The sequence below is a fragment of the Bombus bifarius genome, unplaced genomic scaffold (genome assembly GCF_011952205.1).
Source record: "Bombus bifarius isolate JDL3187 unplaced genomic scaffold, Bbif_JDL3187 scf7180000008203, whole genome shotgun sequence".
NCBI classification, from domain to species: Eukaryota; Metazoa; Arthropoda; class Insecta; order Hymenoptera; family Apidae; genus Bombus; species Bombus bifarius.
In genome coordinates, this window is record NW_022884507.1 from 203,620 (window position 1) to 227,209 (window position 23,590).

The 23,590-nt window shown below is 37.4% G+C and overlaps 1 protein-coding gene across 1 annotated transcript in view; it reads left to right on the forward strand.

Annotated features, from left to right (window-relative positions):
• Positions 1-23,590, forward strand: part of LOC117210472 (leucine-rich repeats and immunoglobulin-like domains protein 1) — a 204,047-nt gene that overhangs the window by 153,801 nt on the left and 26,656 nt on the right. The window contains exon 3 of the mRNA XM_033453525.1: positions 10,595-10,663. Within this exon, the coding sequence (XP_033309416.1) occupies positions 10,595-10,663 (69 nt within the window). The remainder of the gene's footprint in view (positions 1-10,594; positions 10,664-23,590) is intronic.

A 23,590-nucleotide genomic window follows, 5' to 3' on the forward strand; every position in this document is an offset into this window, starting at 1 on the left:
AAGGCTCCGTTATCCCTGTCGTTTCCGGGATTACATCACACGGTAACGTTTTACATCCTCCGAAAGAGTAGCGATTATAAATCCACGTCGTTTCGTTGCTGGTTTCTCACCGGCAAAAACTAGTTCTTTTATTAGATTTACTTTTCTTACTACTCGTTAAATCTACGTTTCTTTCGCGTTCGCGTGTCGTCGCAAATTGCTCGTCGAATTTGTAAAATTTCCTTAGAACGCCGCCTTCGTTTTCTTCAATTTTTTCAATTTACCGCATCTCTTTGTTTCGTTCTCCAATCGATTTTCGCACATCGAATTATTGATCTTCAGATCTTTTGTTTCTATACGATCCAGTGAAATTACATTAAAATGTTTCATCGGCGGAAACTTACGCCTTAGATAAATACGTATCTCTTACCCAGTATCGGTTTTATGCAGCCACGCAAATTAGTCTTCGAGTAATCCCGACCAAAAGCTCCCATAAACTTAAATTAGTTTTCACTTTTTCTTAACACAATCTTCCTCGTGGGAAATTAAATGTACATTAATAATCTGAAATCTGTGACACAAAATTAACTGCAAACTCCACGGGCAACTTTATCGTCAACACATTATATTTCATTCGCAAATAGGAATTGAAGTTTACGTACATCAATCTCGGAAAATTGAATATCAAAATATCGAAATACAAAATATTAATACGAGCGATGCTTAAAAAATTCTGCTATATCTTAGAACTTTGGTAGATTTACTTCCGGTGATCTATTCGGTAATCTGAACGATAGGAAAAGAATTTAGTTAACATATTTTTGTAAAACACCTATTCAAGCTCTTTGTTTCAAACTTAATACTAAAAGTAAATTGTAATACACCGAGTATTTTTAAAGACACGTAAAATTCGAATAAATATAATCAACGTGTAAGTACAATACTTGACACTCTGGAGAATGCGAAAATATAAAACGGCAAAAAAGTAAATCTTATTCGATAGCGAAAAATTCTCCGTTCTCAGAGCAACTCATGTAAAGCAACTATCTGCTTTATAAAATTCGCAGCAAGTGATTTCCACGCGCACATACACATCTCAACGAGTATCGCAAAATCTCTCCATCAAATTCTGTAGGAAGACCAAAGATGACTTTTCGGCGATCGAATAAAAACGATGCTTTCGCAATGCCGCGATACGTCCAAGGATCAGAATAAAACCTTTATTAGAACACGTGTAAGTCGTTTTATGGGCAAAAGGTTCGCTCCAATAGATTATTTTATGTGCCTTCTCCGATGGACAAACCCCGACCGACCTTTTTGTCAAATTTCTTTATCCGAAACATGAGATCAAATACAGAGGAAAACAGGTCAACAGTCAATATTTTTGCAGCATATTTCACCGCAGGAAGCTTTGACTTTCCTCGGTATAAGGGTATCAAATAAACGGTATAGCTGCACGAGGAATCGTCTTTAGAAGGGCACGCAGATACTCCTTAAAATCGAATTGCCGCAACTTGGTCGCAATACATAGTACGGGTAAATATTTGCTTGTTACCTTTATTGCTTACGATGTCCGGTTCCAATGGGATTCAGGGACCGCGCATTCTCATTTCGTCAGAGAGAAGTGATTGGAAATTAATACCTGAAAAAGGGCGAAGGAACGTAGCAAAGTTAGCTACCTGTATCGATACTACGATGACACGAAAGAAACGAATATTCGTTTAATCGACGAGCTTTACAGCTGTCTTAAATAAAGTAGGAAAAAATTTCTATCGATCGCCCCTTCCTTTTTTCGTTGTATCCATTTCCCCGTGTATCTCGTTGCATGATAACGAAGTTGAAAGACGATAATAAAATTGTAATTAAGTTTCCGCGGTTTCGTTTCGACGATATGTCTCCACTGGTGAGAGAGAAACGTATCGCAGGAAATAATGATTCGAATCGACTAGCTGTCAGACTCAAAAGGGAGAGTTACAATTGTGGTATATGAAACGCGTAGTTAGTAGTATAGTAGAGGTAACGAATTTTGTATCGATGTATTTTAGTTTCACGAGCCTGACGTAATTAGTTTTCAGTAGATGGTGAATTAATTTTCCAGTAACTGTATCGACGTATCTTAATATTAGAGTAATTTCACGGTAATGGAAACGGTTGATAGTTGCCGAAGCTTTTTCTTCGATTACGTAACAGATATCTGAAATATTTGTTTGTTTGTAAGAATGATCGTTATACTGTGAAAAATTAGGTAGCAATCTCTGTGGACGTACGATGTATGTCAATATAATGATTAAACGCAACACAGACGGTACATGATAAAACGATAATAGGCATCGAAAGGCTATTAAATTCGAATATTGGCGATCAGCATCTTTCTTAACTAACAGGCTATAAATTTACGATGCCAGGAAGAAAACTTTAAGAAAAGAAAAGTTCTCAAGATCTTATTTGCGTATCTCTGACGTTTATCACGTTACCTAGATTAGAAATTTTATTATTCGAAACGATGTTTTATCATAGTAGAAAAGTTAGTAAATCTGGCGTCACATATAATGCAAGAGACTCGTTTGAAAGGTGAACACGAAACTAACGCGGAAAGTATATTTATATATGGCGAAGCATGGAAGGAAGAAACGCGCTCCAAATGATACGCGGTTTCCCGGATCGAAATTAAAATTACGATCTTGATGAAAAGCTTCGCAACATTAAAGAAAATCAGGTCAAACAGATATTTAATTTTTCTCCCTGATATTTCATCGAGTATATCGTTCAACATCGTATATAAAGGACGCAGAAATAGAATCTTTCCGTCTTCTCCGTACATTGCATATAACTAGATCGGATGGCCAAATATATTATTCGGCCGAGTTTATTTTCGATGCTATCCTTTTGAAAACTGAAAAGTTCAAACAATTTGCCATGGTTGACAGCATTTTCCTTTTAATTATCGATATTAACGGACTGAATCGGAAGCAATAAAATGCAAATGTTTTGCCTCCACTCGGGCAAACGTGCCCCTTTTCTATTAATTAAAAATTCCCGTTCCCTTTTGCGTTTTTCTTCTCCAAGGCGAAATAACGCTTCGTCTCGATAATAATACAGTAACCTGGAGCGCTCTCGAAAGGCAAAACGAGAAAAAGCAGGTCGATGAAGCGCGCGTCGACGTTTGCCAATATGCAAACCGATAGATAGCAAGTAGGTCAGAATTGAAACGTTGATCTTCTTTCCGTCAAATTCCGAAAGATTAACTCGTTGGCTGACACGTAGGCGGAACCGTTAGAACATTTCGACGATGGAAAGGTTTAGGGTTGGTAACAATGGAGGAACGTGTCGGGATGCATTACCAGTCGAATGTCACTAGAACGTTTTTGTCGAGAAAATAAAAACACGCCGGTACGTTTCTCTCAATGGCGATGGAAAAGCTTACATGTAAAAATACCGTGACTTTTGCCGGTAGATTAACGGCACTGTACCGAAATTTCGCTATCTGGCATAGAATAGTGGAGTACCGTGCATCAGCTGGAAAACGTTGATCCTCTCATCGTGTTACATATTTCGCAGATAAATATAATACATTTGTTAAAAACTTTATAAACGAATAAAAGTTAAACCACAGCGTGTTTCGCGCAACTGGGGCAGACTGTATCTTCGAAACGGATATGAAATATACATTTGGCATTTATTAACGCATCGCTACATTTTAAAAGTGTAATTCTAATTTCTTTCTTTTTTTAATGAAACTTTATACTTCTGATTATACGTACTAATCTGAGTGAAACTTTTCATTCTCTATAGTACACGTACATGTATCTCAAAAGTACCGAAAGCTTACTACAGTTTGAACTTTTCTCACTTATGTGTTGATGCGCATAAGAAATATTCGAACGATCTCGTCTTATTTTTATCTTCCTCTTTCCAACTCTCTCTGCAAATAGGAAAATAATTTGGATACGATATATCTTTTCTAAAATAAATAATTTAACACGTAGTTTAGATCCTCAAGCGTCGTTTAATAGAGCAACTAAAATGAAAGAAAGAATTACAACAAACAAAAAGGTGTTATACAGTTGATCGTGCGTTTGCGAAAGATGCAGATTGCTTCCTGCGCTTATTTATCGTCAGAAAAATTTATACCAAGACAATCGTTGGAATTCTTTACAGCTTGCCGATCGAATCGCTTCGATCGCTTGAAAATTTGATTTTTTCGCCCGATTCTCTCCAATCGCGGGCCGTTCGTGCGTCAAAGAAGAGATATGTCTCGGTCGTTTCTGGCGAGATTGCTTATCGGTCACACTGGGAACTGCCGCACGCGTACGATTCTCGAGTCTCGTTTTTCCCCTTCAAAAGCCTTATCGACGAAACTCGAGCGTCAAACTCGACGCTCGATCGACACCTCCACAACGGATAGTCTTTTAGCGGGCGCATTTTACCGGGATAAGGCGAGTAATTAGCCGTAATTAGTTGTCCCACTCTTCTAAACCCCGTCCCGTCCGTCAGCAAGCTGTAATCCGATTTTCTGCTTGACAGCGGACGTCGCGGAATAATCGAATCCCACGCCTCGAATGGAAGCCATTAATCGACAGCGGGGAAATATTCCACCTTATTCTCCTCTACTACGCACCTTCGCCCCCGTATTTTGGACGGTTTTTCTTCCATGTTCATCTTGATCGTAGCTGTCGGCGACGCCGTGTAAAAGCTCGTTTGTAAGGAAGACGTTTAAAGGCGAGAAGTAGAAACGAGTTCGAATGCAATACACGCTTACTATCCCAAGTTGTTCCAGTATATCCAAAAATTTCACTTTGTAGAATTCGATTACTATCGTTAAAAGGTGACGTTTCGTTGCTCGCATTACGCAAACGATACCTGCGACGTTCGAGAATGTATTTATATAATTGAATCGATCGGAACGTTCCGTCTTTGTCTTTATTATTCCGTTAAAGAATATGAAATTTCTATTAAATAGTATTTAGTATAATATTTGTCGTTGTTTTTGGTTATCTTCCAGCTATTTGGTAATTCTTTCACTCCCTCGAGGTATTCGAAACTTTTCAGTCAAATTTCAAGCTATTTGCAATATAAGTAGCTGATCTCATCTTAGCGTGTAACGAGTGTCGAAACTCGCTTCGTATAGTCGACCTTCTTTTTTTCGGGCGAGTGCGTAACGAAGTGGAGGGTAGCGATGTTGTTGCAAAAGGAAATTCATTTATGTAAATCACCAAAGACCCGGCCTGTATGTAATAAAATTTGAGCTGCGCCCAGATGCCTGCACGAAAACCTACACAATTTTTCTGCTTGCCTATATCGTTTCCTTTTCTCTCTTTCTTTTCGCTCCTTCTCTCCTCCTCTCCTTTCTTAGCCCTTTTCTTATCCTGCCCGCTTTCGACCAACCTCCGACTACGTGCTACTCCGACTGGTGTTGGGTAACCGACGCTCTAAAAAGCAAGGAAATATAGGTTTGCGTTACGCGATGAATGCCTTCGCCAAGTGCTCGCGTAAAGGACACGGCGATATTTTTCGACCGAGCTTCGCTTGCCATAATAATTGGAAAAGTTTATGCCTCTGCGTCGACGCTCGAAGCGCACGTAATTTTGATCCCAGTGTCATATCGTTTCAATTTTATAAGGTCGGTTACAAGAAATTCATTGCGCGATTAGTATTTCACGGTGTTATTCAGCCAGTATCGTAGGCGCTTGAAAGAATGTTTATCATAGCTGTTGTCACAGCCTTCTCGTTGTTTAGGATCATTGACGATCCTTGTCATAAAGATCAAAATATCCGCTACGCTTTTGGGACACGAAATTTATGTAATATACGTATAATTTTAAGTAGATAATACCCGTTTTTTGTTTCCTTTGTAAATTCTAACATACGTGACACATTGTTCGTGATGTTCTACGTAAATCCATTACCTACATTTTTCAGCAACGTTGTTTGCATTTTTTGTTTATAGACAAAAAAAACAGCGGGCCCGTTTTCGTAATTTTAGAGGACATAGAGTTGCCGAGCCATTCGTATAATTTTGTTGAACCTTTTGCATAATGCTGTTAGTTGGTCTACCATATGGTAATCGTTTCCCGTGTAAAATGTGATTCTACCATAACATCACGTAATTCCATTAAATAAAGTCTCTTTCTAAATTTTTTTCTAGATTCCGTTGCATTTTTATGCTGTACCATAAAACCGTAGTTCTTATATTCTCGTATAGTCGTTATATTTCCGTAGAAAGACGGTACGCTAATCAGATTTTTCGATAAACATATTCGATAATACTTCTGTCATTTCCGTTATAATAATATATCATATTTTCGTTTTATCTCGTCAATATTCTAAATATCGAAATCGTCGCTGATTCTTTTCAGAGAAAAAATTTGTTTTCTGTTGTTAATGACGATTAATGTTCAAAGATATAAACGAGTCTCATCATTGCCTGTTAAATCTTGAGAAACATTTCGTTAACAAAGGAGAAAATAGTATTCGTAGTTCGATTTTCAACCAAAATGACCTAGTAATTTCTGCGACAGGTTTAGATCTAAGACTTGCTGTATACAGAGTTTCGTGAAACGGTATAATCAGCTTTACGCACCGTCTAGACGACTTCCTTTTATAAATCGACGATGAATTGTTTGAAGATAATTGTGATAACATTCTGTATTAAAGTACGTGATACAGCGTTTAAATAAAATGTTATAATTTCAAAACGTTCTATACCGTTGCTACGATGTTGTTACGAATTATGACGGGACTGGAACTAGTATTAATCCATTGATCAGCACCTACGTCGACTTACGACTTACGACTTACGGCTTACCTCTTCGTTTCGATTGCCAATCTCTCGAACACTTTTCGCACAAATTGAACGAACCGAAGCAAATTATGTAAGTACTACCTACATCCGCGTTCACAACGATGTCAAATTTTGTTCCGGTTCGTCCATCTCTGTAATCCGATTTCCCACTTCGATTCGTACGGGCGATACTGAAGGAGCGAGTTCAAGCATCAATTTGAACAAATTGAAAAAAGCAGAAGAGGAAGAGATTTTCATTATCCTTGGGCGTGGGATGTCGGCGCTCGTGATTCCGTGATCTCTCTTTAAAACTTCTTAACATGCTAATACTTTCAATATCTGCCGACACGCTTCCCAATTCCCTTCTCTTCTGTATGTATTACTTCCTTTCTTCTTCCCTTTCCCTCTTCCTTTCTTTCTCTTTTCCTCCCTTCTTTTCTTCTTTTTTTTTTACGTTTATTTAAAGGAAAACATTCGATTCTCGACACGCCTGAAAATTCAAGAGAAGTAGTTTCAATTTACCGACACGATCGACTTGACACTTCTAATTTCCACGCATCTTCCATCTCCACCAGATTCTGACGCGAATGCTGTTTCAGATTTTTAGGACCGCTCCGAATGGCTAGGTCGGTGATTCCTCGCCAAGTCTCGAGGTGTGCGCCAAATTGAACTTTTTTTCCTTGCTTGCTTCCAGATTACACGGATGCCTGTTTCGTTCCACGCCAGGCGCCGAATTGCCTCGCCACGGCTAGGCTACACGTTCTTCCCGACCTTTTTTCTTTACTCTGTTTCTCGATTTTCCGTCGACGCTAAACGCGGTACAATCGAAACAAACGATTACCGGACTCTCTTCTGTCGACGATACGGCAAACTCGTGACAAAAATTTCGTTTCTTCCAACGAACCGAGTCGAAATTTTTTCCTGCCAAATATTTGGTTTTAAAAAAATGTACAATCATAAGCGTAACTGTACTTGTTGTAATTCTTTCCAAAGAATTCTCTCTTGACCGAAACAAAATAAAGAAACTAATCGTGTTACTACTATCAGCCGCCTCTAGTCTTCAGACTTGATTAGACGCTGACGTTGAAATTTGCATCTCTTGAGAGTACGGTTTCTTTAGCTACGATTAGTGGATCCTTTTTGTACACGTTGACCGATCAGCCTCACAGTTGATGTATGGAATTTCAACAAAGGTGGTGGCTTTTCATGACAACTCGGTACCGTTATATCCGCATTGTCCATCCTCTGAGTTTCTCTTCGGAATTGTCTGTATGGTATATACATTGTAGCGTACAATATTCAACTTTCAACAACTAATTTCATTTGTCAGGATTTATTTATTTTCATCGCTATAGTGTCACGAACATTTTTCCCAAAGTATTCAAGTTTAGGCAAATATCGATGATTCAAGAGATAGATTTTGATCGATTGTTACGCACCGTTTAAACGTTCGTCGCTCTGTTCCGAAGACTCTTAGCCCGCTCGACGAAATCCTGTCACTTCCGTAGTACTTCCTTACGATATGCGAAAAGTCTGCGAAATAGTAAATCTTCATTTTCGTAGTATAAACTTTGACAATATTTTCGAATATTTTGTTAATTGCGTTGTCGAAGGTCTACCGCGAAATCGTATTTATACGTATGTTGGTGCATGAAAGCCGATTAACCCACATAGTGAAGCGAGCAGTAAAGCCAGTTTCAGCTTGAAAGTTGCGTTCTCGTTTGCAGTTGCTCTGCGAAAGTAAATCGTCGATGTATCGGCGTGTTCGTGTTTTCTGCATAGGAACCCTTCACGGGCTTCAAGCCGTTTGCGAATAAACACTTTAAGCGAGCACGAAATTACGGCGCATCGTTCGTGCATCCCGCTGGCCAACAGTTTGAGAACGCTTGACTTATTGTCAGTTTTCGTGGCGAGCGACCATAATGCAATTAAACTCGTGATAATTAAGCTATACCAATGAAAGTAGGTGCTCCATCTTTGTTTAAAAACGCAGATGTACACCGATATTGTTGTTATCGTTGCTATCGTTGCTACTCGATGTACGCTTGACAATCATATTACGTCGTTGAGTTTTTTATCTTTTGCGTCTTGAAACTTATAACATACGCTTCACGTACCTATTTACAGCGAACAAAAAAATGGGAAATCAACTGTACGGAAAAGACATCATGGTTTTACAATAAGGAAGTTACAATTGATAGGTACAATGGATAAATGTACGTAATATGTATGCGAGAATGTAATAGATGAATATTATCAACGTGGTAAAAACGTATGTCTCGTATAATAATTATCGATTGGACTGATTAAATAATCGAGATACAAACGATGAATTTAATTTTTCATATATTTTTCTAACAATATAATAGGGATCTAAGTAATTTGTTATGTAGGTACATGATTACAATTGATATTGCGATTTTAGATTTTCTACTGGATAATCTATAAAGCATAATTACGATGACAAAGGACCTGTACCTTGTGTAAATTTTAGGACATCATATCGGAATTAATAGTAATATCTATTTGATTATTCGAGTATTACAATAATCAGATCGAAATTATCTATTAATTATCTATTGCATCGAATAGTGCAGCTTTTTGGAAAAATCTTAATATCGCTATTTCTACACAGCCATTTCGTATATCGTACAGAAAGTAAGTTAAACATTATTTTTTCTAATTGGAAAATAGAATATGAAATATCTCTTGTTCCTCTCCTTCTCATTCTTCTTCTTTCAAAGTACAGAAACTGTATATCGTTACGTAAAAGAAAGGAACAAATAAAATACATTAATTTTTCTGAAAGGGGAAGAACGAAGCGAACGCATCGCTTTCTTTAAAAAGAAAAGTAGGACGAGAAAGTAGATATATTTTATTGGAAAAGGAAAAAAGCTATTCTTCTATATGTGTATGTATTGCCTTCTACGTTATATTTTAAAAGTAATGGAATACGTAAAAAGTGTATCTAAAAAACGAGTAAAAAGCAATTTCCTGAAATCCTATATAACAGACGGAATGTCAAAATGTAAACAAGTTAGAGTACATAAGTAGGACAAACAAGCAGCTACTAGTAGTCAGCGTACAGTCAGCAGTCAACAGTTAAACATCGCTGGGCCGGATGTGCTCAAAAGGGAGGATACTATCTCCCTCTCTAAATATTGTTTGGGGAAATTGCCTGCAGTCAAATATCATTTAACGGGCCTGAATATTTTATTCAATTTCCGCAAGGCACAGAACGCGCGGCATCGCGAATTGGCATATCTTTAATTTAAATCTATTATGTATCATCTTTGACTTAAATGTAGTATACCTCTGGTAAGAACGAAAGTAATTTATATCGGTACAGATGTAATTGTCGATTTCATTAAACGAACCTCATAGAAATATAATTTATTCCTACGTTTATTACAAAATTATTGATTCACTCCACTGAATTGTTTACATTGCGCACATGTTCCAGAATAATCGTTCAACTTTTATTTTATCGATGGTCAGCCATGTCACGCAAATTTAAGTAACGTTTACTTTGTTCGATTTAACAAATATAATCCAATTTTGAGTCTTTTATAATAACATTAATGGTGCAATTTAATACATTGTAATATTATTATTAGCAGCCGGTAGTAATATCGGATTATTTGTCGCAGTAAATGTTATTTTATAATTCAATTTATAACTTTCTGCGATTAAAATTGGACGTGTTTCTTTTGTCGAACAATCATGGATTCTTTAACAAACGGAAACTTGTGCTTCAAAATTTAAGTACCGAATATATACTCGTAAAATTCAAAGTCACGTTCCTTACAAATAATTGTTTGCATTATTTTTCAGGCTGTGTCAGATACTACGACGTATCATGGTGTCAAGCGATCAAGTCGATTGTCGGACATTCATTCACAGGTAAATATTTCGATTTTAATATGTACGCGTATACGCTTTGATCATAGATAATCGCGCATATATTATTATTTCGTTCGGTTATTTGACAGCGATAAGGCACGAAAAATGAAGATCGGATTTAACGATGTATTATATGCTTATTAATCGTCTCTGCGAGAAATAACGCGTGTATAATCAAGCGAATATCCTTTTAAAACACTTCAAGCGATACGCTTTTGTCGCAAGCAGATCGAGACATTATTTGCATTTTTTCTTCCTTGGAAAAGAGAGATTCTCTTTGACGACTAAATTTCAACTCGTTTACAGACTTTACCCCTTGCTTGCCCTTGTCATTATCGGCTAAAAAGGGAAAGAAGAGAGTCTGCTTTCCATTCACGAAACTGAAAACACGTAAATCTCCTAGCAAACATCAACAGATCGTGTGTCGCAGCTTTTCTTTCAAACAGCGGCTCGCTCGAAAGATATCTTTCCTCGTAGATTGCGGGCAAGGTCCTTTCGAGCAGGTGAAAAAAGGCCAGCTGTCTAATCGAATCGTCTTGGTGAAACGAGAATCTACGTTTAATCAGCGCCTTTTAGATGGCCTATAGATAAGGCTCGTAATTAGTTACAGACGTTACTTTGAAGCGATGCCGATTCACCGGGCGATGCGCCCCGTTCAACTTCGGCCAGGCTTTAACCCGGTGCTGGCGTTTGCACGTAATCCGATTTTCCGGTTGGTGTGCGGGCTGTCTCTCGCGAAAAGCGTGCCCGACCGACCCAAAGACTGCGGTGTGCCTTGTCATCGTTTAAAAAATGTAACACGTTCCGAGATATCTCTTCCGACCCCCATCCATCCTCTATCTTCTCTGTCACATCTCTTTCTACTCGAAATTCGTCAAAGTACGATCTAACAGTTGCGAAATTGCGTGTGCACTGATACTATACGGTCAATGAAGAAAGTATTTGCAAGCCCTTTAAAATGGGATAACTATTTTGAAACTCGACCAAACGACTCGAGTCTTTCGCAAGATGATAGGAGGATTAGTCTACCAGATGACGCGTAAAGTAAATTCTAAAAAAATGGCAGTTGATCCGAATTGTAAAGATAATAGTAAAGATCGTTCGTTATAACTTTCTCGTCTGAGTCTATAAAATGAAAATTTATACAGTACGTTCTGTACATTTATATCAGCGCCGGAAACTTTATCGAAACCGGTCGATGCAGAAGAAAGCAATTGACAGCGGTAAATGTTGAAATTTTTAGATTTTTAGAGTTATAGGCCAAAACTAGTGAGAAATTGTAATGTGCGCCATTCTTAAACGTTCGCAGATCAAATCAACCGGTTATCTTATTTTTCAAAGTTCTCAAAAAGAAAAAGGGAAATCATGTCGTTTGGTCCAATTTCAGAAAAACTTATTCCGCTTTGAAAAACGCACGAATACTTTTTTACGCTGACTGTATGTGAATGTCACAGTGAGGATGTAAGTACATAGGGTTTAGCAGTTAAATTTTGTAGTTGCGTTTCGTAGAATGTAGATAACGAAACGAAAGATATTATACGAACATAGGAGGCGATTTAAAGATTTAAAAAAAAAAATGTTATATATAATAAAAATGCGGAGTACAAAGGCAACAATACATTTGCACAATGCGCACATGGGAAATCAATGATCACAATTATTCAAAGATTGTTTTACTCTTTGCAATTTACTGCCTTTTCCATTTGCTAATATTACTATTCCTGAATACTTTTGCAAAAAAAAAATAAAAATAAAAAAATAAAAAAACGAGCTAATTACACTGTTACCGCAACGTATATTAGAACCTCGCAGTAGGGACAAAAGGGAGGTTTAGATTCGTTCTTCTTGCGAAAGGTTTACGGATAGGAGCGGTTTGATTACCATGATGAATACCGTGCCACGAATTATGGTTACGTTTCTGATAGTTTTTACATTTTAATGTTTCGTTACGTGCTTGTTAGGGCCGACATAGAATAACGAGGGGCGTTTTTAGGTCCGGATAAATTCAGAACAGCTGCCGTTGTTGGCCACTTTATTCGTTTTGCACAAAAGGACCCGTGAGTGGATGTACCCGGTGTTCGAAAAATTCTGTTACCGTCAAATATGGTTTCTGCGAGTATTTTGTTATCGAGAGGCCATTATATTTTATTCAACTTTTTCACTCATCTCTCGCATTTATGTTTCTTCTTGATTTTTTATAGCACTATCACTGGCTTACGTTTATTTTGTGAGTATCAACTTTTCGCATATAAAATTATTGGAATATCGAATCGAAGTATATATTTCATTCTCGTTTAAATTTTTGTTGTACCTTATGTACGTAAGTATTCGCTTGATTATAAAGCGTATCATAAAAATGATTATTATCATTGTGAAATTTACACGGTAAGGACAATAACACGTTTTATAAAATGATATATTCATATTTCATCGCACTGTCCCATCGAAAGAAACACAATGTAAAGAGTTATTTTCTTTAGAAATTTCTAATTGAAATGTTCCTCTGTTTCAAATATTTATCCATTTTATATTTATGTTCCATTACATTTCATCTTTTTACCTTTACCGCGTGCTGAATAATTATGAAAGTTCGTAATAACGTAAAACCACGTCCTGCACGCGCTTTTTCGGTGTTAAAAACATACCGCTGTGATTTAATTCTGTTCCATTTCATTTAACATTAATGTAGAGCATTCTGTGCGATACTTCTCTTTCTTTTACGATCATAACGTACACGACAAATTTTATTAAAATACAACACGATTATTTAATAAAAGAAAAGATACATCAAAAATTTCAATTCATTTTTACCGCATTAATGTCTTTTCTTAATAAATATGATCAGGAATTGTTCTCCATGTTGAGATATTTATCATGCGATGATATTACGTTTTATTTTAAAATGCAACGAAACAAAGAATTTTCAAATTCTGAATCTATTTTAAGTCTGCGATATTACACGCCTTTTAAAATTTTATACGATATAACGAAAAGTCGCTGCGGTTAAGTTTTTTGGTTCGTAATACGTTACAGTAAAAATTATTGTAAAAAAATATTTTGCTATCCAATATATAAATAGCCATAAACAATTACAGATATCAGTAAGTGTAATAATACAATATATAAGAACAGTTTTATACTATCGTTCAATTTTAGATCTCTCATCCTTGTTACTCGATTCATTTTATTCTTGTCATAGGATTTGTCGAATAAAGGGAACTGCTTGCGTTTTTCCTTTTCTTCGCTTCCTTCATTCTTCTTTTTTTCCTTTTTTTTTTTTTTTTTTTTTTAGTTGTACAATCACTTTAACGTTTGCAACATTGACATCGACCATTTCCTTGATACGTTGTGCATTATAAAGTTCCGTTAACACGAGTAAACAACGTAAAGGGTATTGTTAAAAAATTTCACACTTTTCATTCTGGTATCTGCGGCTTGTCAAAGCACGGTCGTCTCATATGAGCGGAATTGCGTTTCACAAAAGCATGAAAACGGAGACGCGGGCGAGATACAGAGAGAAACAGAGAGAGTGAAAGAGAGAGAGGCGTTGCAGCAGAATTCGCCATCGAATCACTTGCAGATTCTATCCCAAATTTCCCTCGGTTTCGATGAAACCGAGCGTTTGTCAATCCTTTTAAATAAAACTATGCTTCGCTTGTTTCCCGTTTTCTAAAGTAATCAAACATTTCCAGTGTTTAACGTTCCAATTTTTCCTGAATTAACGAAGCCCCGGTAAAATTCACACGAATATCTATGAAACCTGTCGTGTATAAGGGAGAAAATTAAAAACGTATATTTTATAAGCAATTGTATATTTAGTTCCGAATGAAAATTGCACTTCAGGAAAATTCATTAACTGTTTATACGAATTTTTAGAAATTTATCCATCGGTCGTGTTATGTGCATTATGCAGCGATTTGTCACGTGTATTGTGCAAAGCGAGTCTGTGTACCTATTTCGTTTACAGCATCGTAACAGCAAAAGTGAGTTTCATATTTTTTGAACTTGCCTGTTACGAACCCGTGCTATTTGAACTTTACATTCTGGAACCTGCAACTTCTGAACTCTACAATTTTCAAACTTGCTACTCCGGAACTTTGAAATTTACTGGATTTAATGCACTTTACAAAACACGATGGTTCGCAAAATGACGCGTAAAAACTTGCAAATATTCAAACAAAATATTCGACCTGTCCATTATGTATTTGTTAATTCGAGAGGCAGACTTTCTCACCACTTTCTAAAACTTGTTCAGAGTAAATGAAATATCATACGATTAATTTAATTACACAGCGAAATTGTATGAACTTCATAACGATATTCTGTTGAATCGTTTGTGCCGGTGGAGTGTCATTTATCGTTTTATATTGGTGATCGTCTCCAAATACCAAAAACAATCGTCGATTTTACTGTACATGATATTTTGCTGAAAATACATCGCTTACATGTGTCGGTATTTGTACGATTCGACGTCACGAGTAATTAAATTCCCTTTGCAAATAATATAATTTGACAGATTACACATACAAGTAAAACTTATGTTTTCAAACATAAATAAATATATTTGATAACACAGATCCGTGTAAACAAGTGGTTGCACGAGTTAATACCAATATGCTCTGAGTAATACGTAACATTTGTAACAATCGTATTGCAACGATTGTAACGATTACACGGAACGTATAAATTACGTAGAATTGCCGCTGTAATAATTGTGCGGATCTGCGTGTGCGTTGTTTTGAATATAAATTCCAAGGACAGTGGTAATAAAAAATAATTCGTTTAATATCCTACACAGAAAGGGGGAATTACACGTTAGAAATTTACGTAATGTCTTTTCGTCAGAATTTTTGCCTCTTTTCTCAGTCGATGCTCTTCGTCTTCTTGCATTCGGAGAACACGTATTGAAAGACGCCTATTCGAATAAACATTTTTGTTACCGATCTCGAAATTGTTTCTAAATAAGTATCTGTCTATCGTCGTTGTACATCATCGCTCAGAACTTTCCTTTATTGCACACGGCATCAAAGTCCGAGCAAGAGTGGTGCAGTTCACTACGTTGCAACGCAGTCAGTCTCAAGAGAGTACGGCAAGGTTCAAACTTGTTTTCGCGTCATGTACTCTTGAGGATCGTGCGAGTTTAATGTTTTTAGCGTTACGTTGCTTTCAGTAATCTTCGCATCACGCCGTAATTTAATCTTCCGTTACTAACAAATAAGAAGTACGTGTATACCGCGGAACTTTTATCGACGCTACCGAAAAATATTATACGTACTATACGATCTTACTATTGATTATATGTCGATAACGTCAATCTTTAAAATTTCCCATACAGTTGGTTGCAGTTTAAATAAAAAGCAAAATAATTTTGACTACAAATTTCTATAATAGACCTTATATCTGGACGTCTCGTGATGTATGTACCAATACTTGATTTCACGATGCTGTAAAACCATGCGCTACCAACGCGATCATTTATTATTAACGCGAAAGTACAACAAAGGGGCATATCGATTGAAGGGCTCGAAATATGTCGTAAATTTTCAGCGTAATGGTTGTGCGCGAAAACGACGCGTGCAAATAAACGCGTATTACTCTGGTAATGGAAACGCCGCGCCGGATCGATGAAACTGCGACGAATCGGTGTTCTCGGCTGAAAAATATAAGCTATAATATTGCCGAATCTCGTGACAGCTGTCAAACTGTGACGTCTACAAAGCGAGATACGACACGATTGCATTTTCACGAAACGTTTCGCGGATAGGAAACACGGAAGTGTCGAGAGCAGAGAGAAAACAGTCAGTTTCTTATTCGAGTCCTACGTTCCGTCAAACAACTTGCATCTAACAAAAATATTTATCGCGTTGTTCTGTAAATAAGAACTGACACGTTAAACCAATAAATATTTCCCTTGTACACTTCCAAATTACCGGCTGATTTAAAATAGACAGTGAAATTGACTTATTTATTTCGTTTTGCGATTAACGAATAAAGCAGTGTGCGATCCTCGTGAAGCTGGGTGAAAAATGTTCGATTAATGTGTATACATATATTGAGAATGCTGACAGGTGTGAGACGAGATAAAAAATGATATACCTACATATTCCGAATGAGGGATTCGCCTCGAAATTTGAAATTTTGATACTACGTGACTATATTTCATTTTATCAATGGTTTAGAACTTTCCATTTTTCTGTTTCAAAAGCTTTTCAAGAATATTTTCTGCATAAATATTCTCCGTTAATATTAATCTTTGTTACGATTTCGTTATAAAATAATTATTGTAACGAGAAACCGTGTCACAGTACATACATATTTATTTAGCTAAAAATATCTTTTAGTGGTTTTGTTTGGAATTAATTACATGAGGTTTTATATCATGGCAGATGCATATACATACAAAATCGTAAATAAAAGATCCGTGCTTTCGTTTCAAATATACGTGTTTCATCGAAGAGTTTGCACAGAATGCGTATAAAATGTAAGAAAAACGACAGATCGCACGATCTACGTTCTTCGCGATTCTATTTTTAGCGGCAGCCCTTCGAGAATATCTCGAAGGAAATCATCAAAAGTTATGCACAATCTTAGATCAGTTTTTAGGGTCAGATGCGTTTTAAACTTCGGTTGCTGAACTTGCTAAACTCATCTAATACGAAACTTGGTAAACGTCCGAATCTTCCAACTCAAAAGCCTAGATTTCTTCTATTCGTAATTCTGTACACTACGGATTTCGACAGACTTACTCTCAATTTTGCTAAAACTTTGATCGCTATGAGGCGAACTAAAAACTCGCGAATATTCGAATAACTATAAAAATGAAGGAAAACTCACTCACTCGTGTTCAATAAGAAACAAACATATTATACAACCAGAACTATTTTATATTATCATTCGCAAATATTCGAATAACGTACAAGATACGACGAATACAATATTTCTATTTCTCGAATACGTGTAATGATTACACTTATGCAGTTAAGAGGAGAAATACGAAAAAAAGAAACTGTATTTCTATAAAGAAAAATCTTTATTTCGGTTTAGAATCGCTCAACGACAGAGAATCGGTTGAATTCTATCCAAATCGCCAAACCGTTCTCTAAAACGAAAAAAGAAACTTCCGGTTATAAATCGCCTTTTCAGTTATATCCGCTGTTTTTACCGACAGAGAGCAAATTGAAAAGAGACCGAGACTCCGGGTATTCCACTCAGACGTTTTCTTCTTTTTTTTTCTTCCTTTTTTTTTTTGAGTTTGACAAGCCAGCTGCTTAAATTCGGTTTAAGCCGCGGATAAGCATCGCACCATCCCCGGGAAACTTCGTTTTAATTATACACTATTTTAATACAGTCTGCCTTTATCGGCGATGCGAACTTTCCTGTCGACCGGACGAGTTTTTATCAAAGCTTCTTCTATCTTGCGAGGCTCTTAAATTCAGCGACTCGCCGTTGACGCTCGCCCGACTTTTTCCCCTTTTCGCGAAAACTTCCGCTTTCTTTTGCCCCCCTCGCCTTTATTTTTCAGCGCAATCGTCCCTGTCGCGGAGGATTAACGCTGCTAACCGAACGTTCAAAACTTTAACTCGTATACGTAAAATTCCAGCCAGTCGGCGAATTTGTTCCAAGCGAGATCTCGGCGAAACGATGTAACCGTTGCAAACGCTTTGATACATTTCTTACGAGCGGAACTGTCGTCACGTAACGTCGCTTTCCCATCCTTTTTCGCGCTCGTCGATCTTCCAAATTGCCTCCGGCAAGTTATTTATCGCGAGATTTCGCTAAACACCATCGATCTTCGACTCGCGTACAACTCGATTGACCGCGAACGCCAGCTCTTGAAAAGCTCAGACGCTTTCAGAACGATTAAAAGCCGATATTGAATTCAGTCCGTTGCTCTACTCGAGTTCGGGCGAAACTTACACGACGGTTAATTTTCAATCGATCGTACCGCGAAACGGAATAAAACCGTCCGATTGTAGAGAGGGCACTGGCTTGGATGGCGCGGATCTGCCCGTGAAACGTTAAGCTATCCTTTCTCGCGACGACTTTGATACCTTTTTGCTACTTGTACGCCGCTAAACCAAACGGCGCGTCGATGAATCGACGAAGGAATAAAGCACGTTTCAATCTCGGTGAAATTCGTCAAACGCTTTGTCGAAGGTGCAACGGGGATGGATCCTCACGCGCCACTACAACTCTGCTAACCGGAATTTCGCCTGGAAACGAGAATCGCAAGTTAAGGAAACCGATGGAAATTCGAAAAATTCTCTTGTTCCCGTTCCTTCCAAGGAGGAGCAACTTACAAGAACGTCGTGGTTTCGTAGCATTTCGTAGCCTTTGAATAGAACACGAATTTTCTATAATTTCACTGTATGCGATTTCATTTTCATCAAACCGTAAATTTATGTTTATAAACGATTTCTTTACTCGCAGGCGAGCCTGTAGAAAGTTTCCGTTACTCGAACAATATTTCTTCTATTTGATTGGAATTATTTTATTAAAGCCATATTTCGTGGAAGTTGTATCGATATACGGCGCTGTGAATAATTATCGATTCAAACACATTTTCCGCATTATTTCCTCGATATTTCCAAGAAACCACTGATCATGCCTGAACATGTTAAGTAAAATTGTTTTTGTAAAGGGTAAATTGAACGCTATAGAATATCAGGAGATGGTACATGGCGAATTATTGCCTTTTGCAATTGAAATAAAAGACCATTTTTCTCCCTTCATACAGCTGCCACTACAAGATGTGCTTTTAAGATTTCGGAATAGGATTATTACCATGGCTAGTATTGAGTCCTGAACCATTGACCCGAACTCGATCGAGAACCTATAGGAAATTTTAGCAAGAAAAGTTTACGGTCAGGAGAAGTCACCTATAGAAAATATCGGTGAACTTAAAAGGGGAATAAGATACGCGAATATTCTTTATTCAAAACGAAACTGTGAATAAGTTGGTGGATAGTGCACCTAACAGTTTAATGGAAGTAATCGAAAATAAAGAAAAACCCATTAAATATCGAACGAAAACGTAACGAAATTAACATCGTGTTTATGTCTTTTCACAGGCAAATACAGAATTTTAAGAGAAGATTTAATATTTTCCATACCTCGAAAGAAGACAATTTTTCTTTGTTATACACCTTCGGTGTTGTTTTATACTATAATGTGAAATTGTACAAACGATTTTGGCAATTTTTCTTTCAATATTACGGAACATATCTACATGTTATGTGTACCGTTATAGTTTACGTGTCTCTTGGTCTTCAGGTGATACGTTAACTGCTAAGTAACCTAACTGCTATCCGTTTAGCGCAAAACGAGCAACGATATGAAATTTCCAAAATAAAAGAGACACCCTTTTAAATGCACGTAGACTAATTGGTACGTGGTACTAACATCGATTCGAATAAATGGCCACAATCACGGATCGAGTGCTTATCTGCTCGTGCACGTTGAAAAATACAGCAGCGTGCAATATAGCGGTAGTGACTTATCAAATCGTAACGGAATATCATATATGCCGCTGTAGCGTTTCTCGCGTAGAACGGCAACGGGAATACGAAAGAAGCGAGCGAACGGAAAAGAGTGAAAAATACGTTCTCCACAGTCGAACAAGTTGCGAGTATTCTTTATCGAGATCTCTTAGATACGGAAAGTATACTATTTTTATTATCGCCGATAGATATCTTTTAGCAATGTTGCGAGCATAATTTATCCCTTATCCCTTTCAGTTACTGATACAAGCCCGAGGACTTGTATCAAGATATAGTGTCCCGTTTATGGCCGTATCTAGCTACTTTTTTGTCACAGACGGGAAGATACGACCCTCTTTTTTTTTCCACCGCCTTCGAATCAGGAAAGTAATCCTTCTTAAGCTGATTGAAACGTTTCCTGCCGACGGAAAGAAACAGCCGCTAGCAAAGGAAACGTAACATGTTTTCGGTACGAAAGGTGCATTTAATTGGATTCTGTGGAAAATTTCTGTTGATTTTATTCGAATAAAAGTATAAATAATTAGACGATAAAATAAATATAAAATTTTATTAATTATTTCGCTTTAGACGTCGATGACATCTAAAAGATTTAAAGAACAGTAGTAGCGATTGAATAGGTATCGATATGACCAAGTTCATTTTTTAACAAAATACCGCTAAAATCTTCGATCCCGTTCAACTGTACGTAGATATGGAGTTACGAATTTACGAGGCTGCAGCATGGCCGATATTTTATGTAGAACATTTACAAAAAGCATAAAAGAAGAGAAAAAGTAACTCTCGGCTCTCGTAGCAAAGAGGGAAAGAGCGTTCATGCGTTTTGGTTGACGTCACGAAGCAACGTATGTATATTCCGTGTTCGTCGACAGAGCGTTTCTTTCTTCTTGTTTTCTCGCTTTCCACGAGACGCTCTACGAAATGCAATCCTGCCGTCACATATTCTGTCACACTTTGACAAACAGCTGGTAAGAAGCGAATCGCGATGTACAGGATGTTTCACAGAACGTTGTAATTTCGTTACGGCGAATTATCTTCATCGGCAATGTGAAAGAAAGGTTCGTCGCTTTGCACTTTTGTTAAAGACTGTTTGTAAAAGAAAAAAGGAATATCAAACGAATAATCAGGGTGTACTTTGGCTAATTTAATATTACGAAGTATACATATCTGTGCGCGTTGATACAAATTATTATTTATCTTATTTATTTATGATGTCTGTGATTATCAGCACTCGCAATTAATGTACTTTTATGGGATAAAAATGGCGCAGATCGATAGAGTTATATATCTCTATTTTCATACATATGTAATTTTTCGAAAAAAGAGTTTCAAAAGCCCTCGTTGATACGTTTTGTATACCACTTGGAAGCGAAGACGACCTGCCAAATTCTTGCTCCTCGTAGCCAGAACTTCTCGAAATATTGAACAGCCTCTCGTTGGCTGTTGAAACGATATTTCGCCCCGCGAAGCTACGGTGTTTCGTCGTTTGTTTTATCACCGTACTCCCCCTGGTCCTTGGGAGTGACGAGTTGTCGATAACCTCTTCCTTCTCGTTTTCCTTTCGCCCACTTCTCGCCTCTCGCTCTGTTTCCTTTCAAACTTGCCGCCCTTTTTACCAAAGAATTTATCACCCCGTTTATTCGTCACTCCCTTCCTCGTTCTGGTGAGAATTTCACTCCTTCGTATATATATATAACAAGATCATAAACGAAGCATGTATACCGATAATACGCTGAAAATATACCTTTACGCGCGTTCTTATCTTTACAAACTCGTACCTACTTTCGGTATGACGGAAATAATATCCTTAATTTGTTTGAAAATTTGCATTAGTTAATGTGTCGAAACACATTGACTTGCGATTTTTTGTCAATCGAATATTTCTATTCCGCCGTACTAAGAAGGTGTACTAATTTCTCTCGGTAAAATTCTTTTACGAATGAATTCAGTTCACTGATAGACTTAAAGCATTCTATAAGCTAGAGAGAGAAGCACGAGATAGATAGTTTCTTTCCTTTTTTTTTTTTTTAATTTAATCGTATATTTTTATAACGCATTATATTTAATAAAAACAAAGATTAAATATAGCGCATGTTTGGTGGAAATATCCAAGCGATTAACGCTTAAATTCGTAACACTATTCGCACAGCGCTATTTTCCCGATTCGTTAACTCGTTTCGCTGAAGCGAAGCGAAAATATATTTCTGCGCGTGACGTTACCAGCGTGGACCGAGAAATGAACACTCGGAATATGAGAAACGAGTATCGCGGTGAAGAGATTAAACAAAATTGCAAATTGCGAAATAACAGTCTGCGGTTTCTATTTCTGACCCCATGCCCCACTTTCTTCAGACGTATATTTAATAAACTAGTTTTTATATCCGGAATCGATTCGAGAAAATAACGTTACGACGATCTACTTCCTGCCAAACACTGTATTCGAATTCTACGCAAACCGTGTAACATATTAACTCGGAACGAGCGCATAAAAGACTTTAAGAGACTGTTGGAAAAATGATTTAAAGCGAAAAATAAAATAGCGCCCTGTCGGAAATCCGTGAAAACGATGCCACGATTATTCGATAGTCGTAATTACAATCGCACGATTGATAACTCCATTACACTACCGTGGCACGTTCACTTATAAATCTAGTTTGCAGGTTAATTGCATAATAAATAGAGTTTGCAACAATGCCGCCTGTCGATACTATGTCATGGCATTCGCCTCGGTAATTACGGCTTCTATCAATAGAATACATCGAGCAAACGATATAACCGGACGAGCAGAAAAATCCTTCCGCGCTAAGCGTTGCTTTACGTTGAATTACAAAGGACAGAGGAAATCGTTGACGCAGAGGGAAAAAACCGGTCCGAAAGACAAGCCGGAAACGAGGCGGTTTCAACTTGTCGGTAAATTAATCGTCGAAAGTTGGTGACGTACGAGCCGATAAGCGGGAAAATTGTGGAAGAGCATCGCTTTCGTGGGTGGAAGAGGGAAATGCGACTTCGTGCGTGACAGCGACCTGTCATAACGAGATACAAGGAGAGATAATTTCTTACGAGGGTCCAGTTCCGACCAGCGAAGGAAGGGTACATCGAAACAATGAGAAAAGGTGAGAGGGGCGAAAATGCGAAGTCACGCGATGGAAAGAAATATTCGGCGTAGCTTGGAGGTTCGAATCGTCGAGGTTGCAAAAATCGTCCCTTCCTTTTTTCTCTACCTTGCTAATTACTTTGTTTTGGTAGCATCGTCTCGTTAGCCTGTTTAATAAATTCCTCGTGCCGGTGCTATTTGTCTGCAAATATTCGTGCATAGAAAGTACGAAGCGATGGCGTTCCCGTGATGCAATATTTTTAAATAATAAGTGGAAAAATTTAATTTCACGAAATATTATACTTTGCGTAACATTTCTCGTCATGTTACGATACG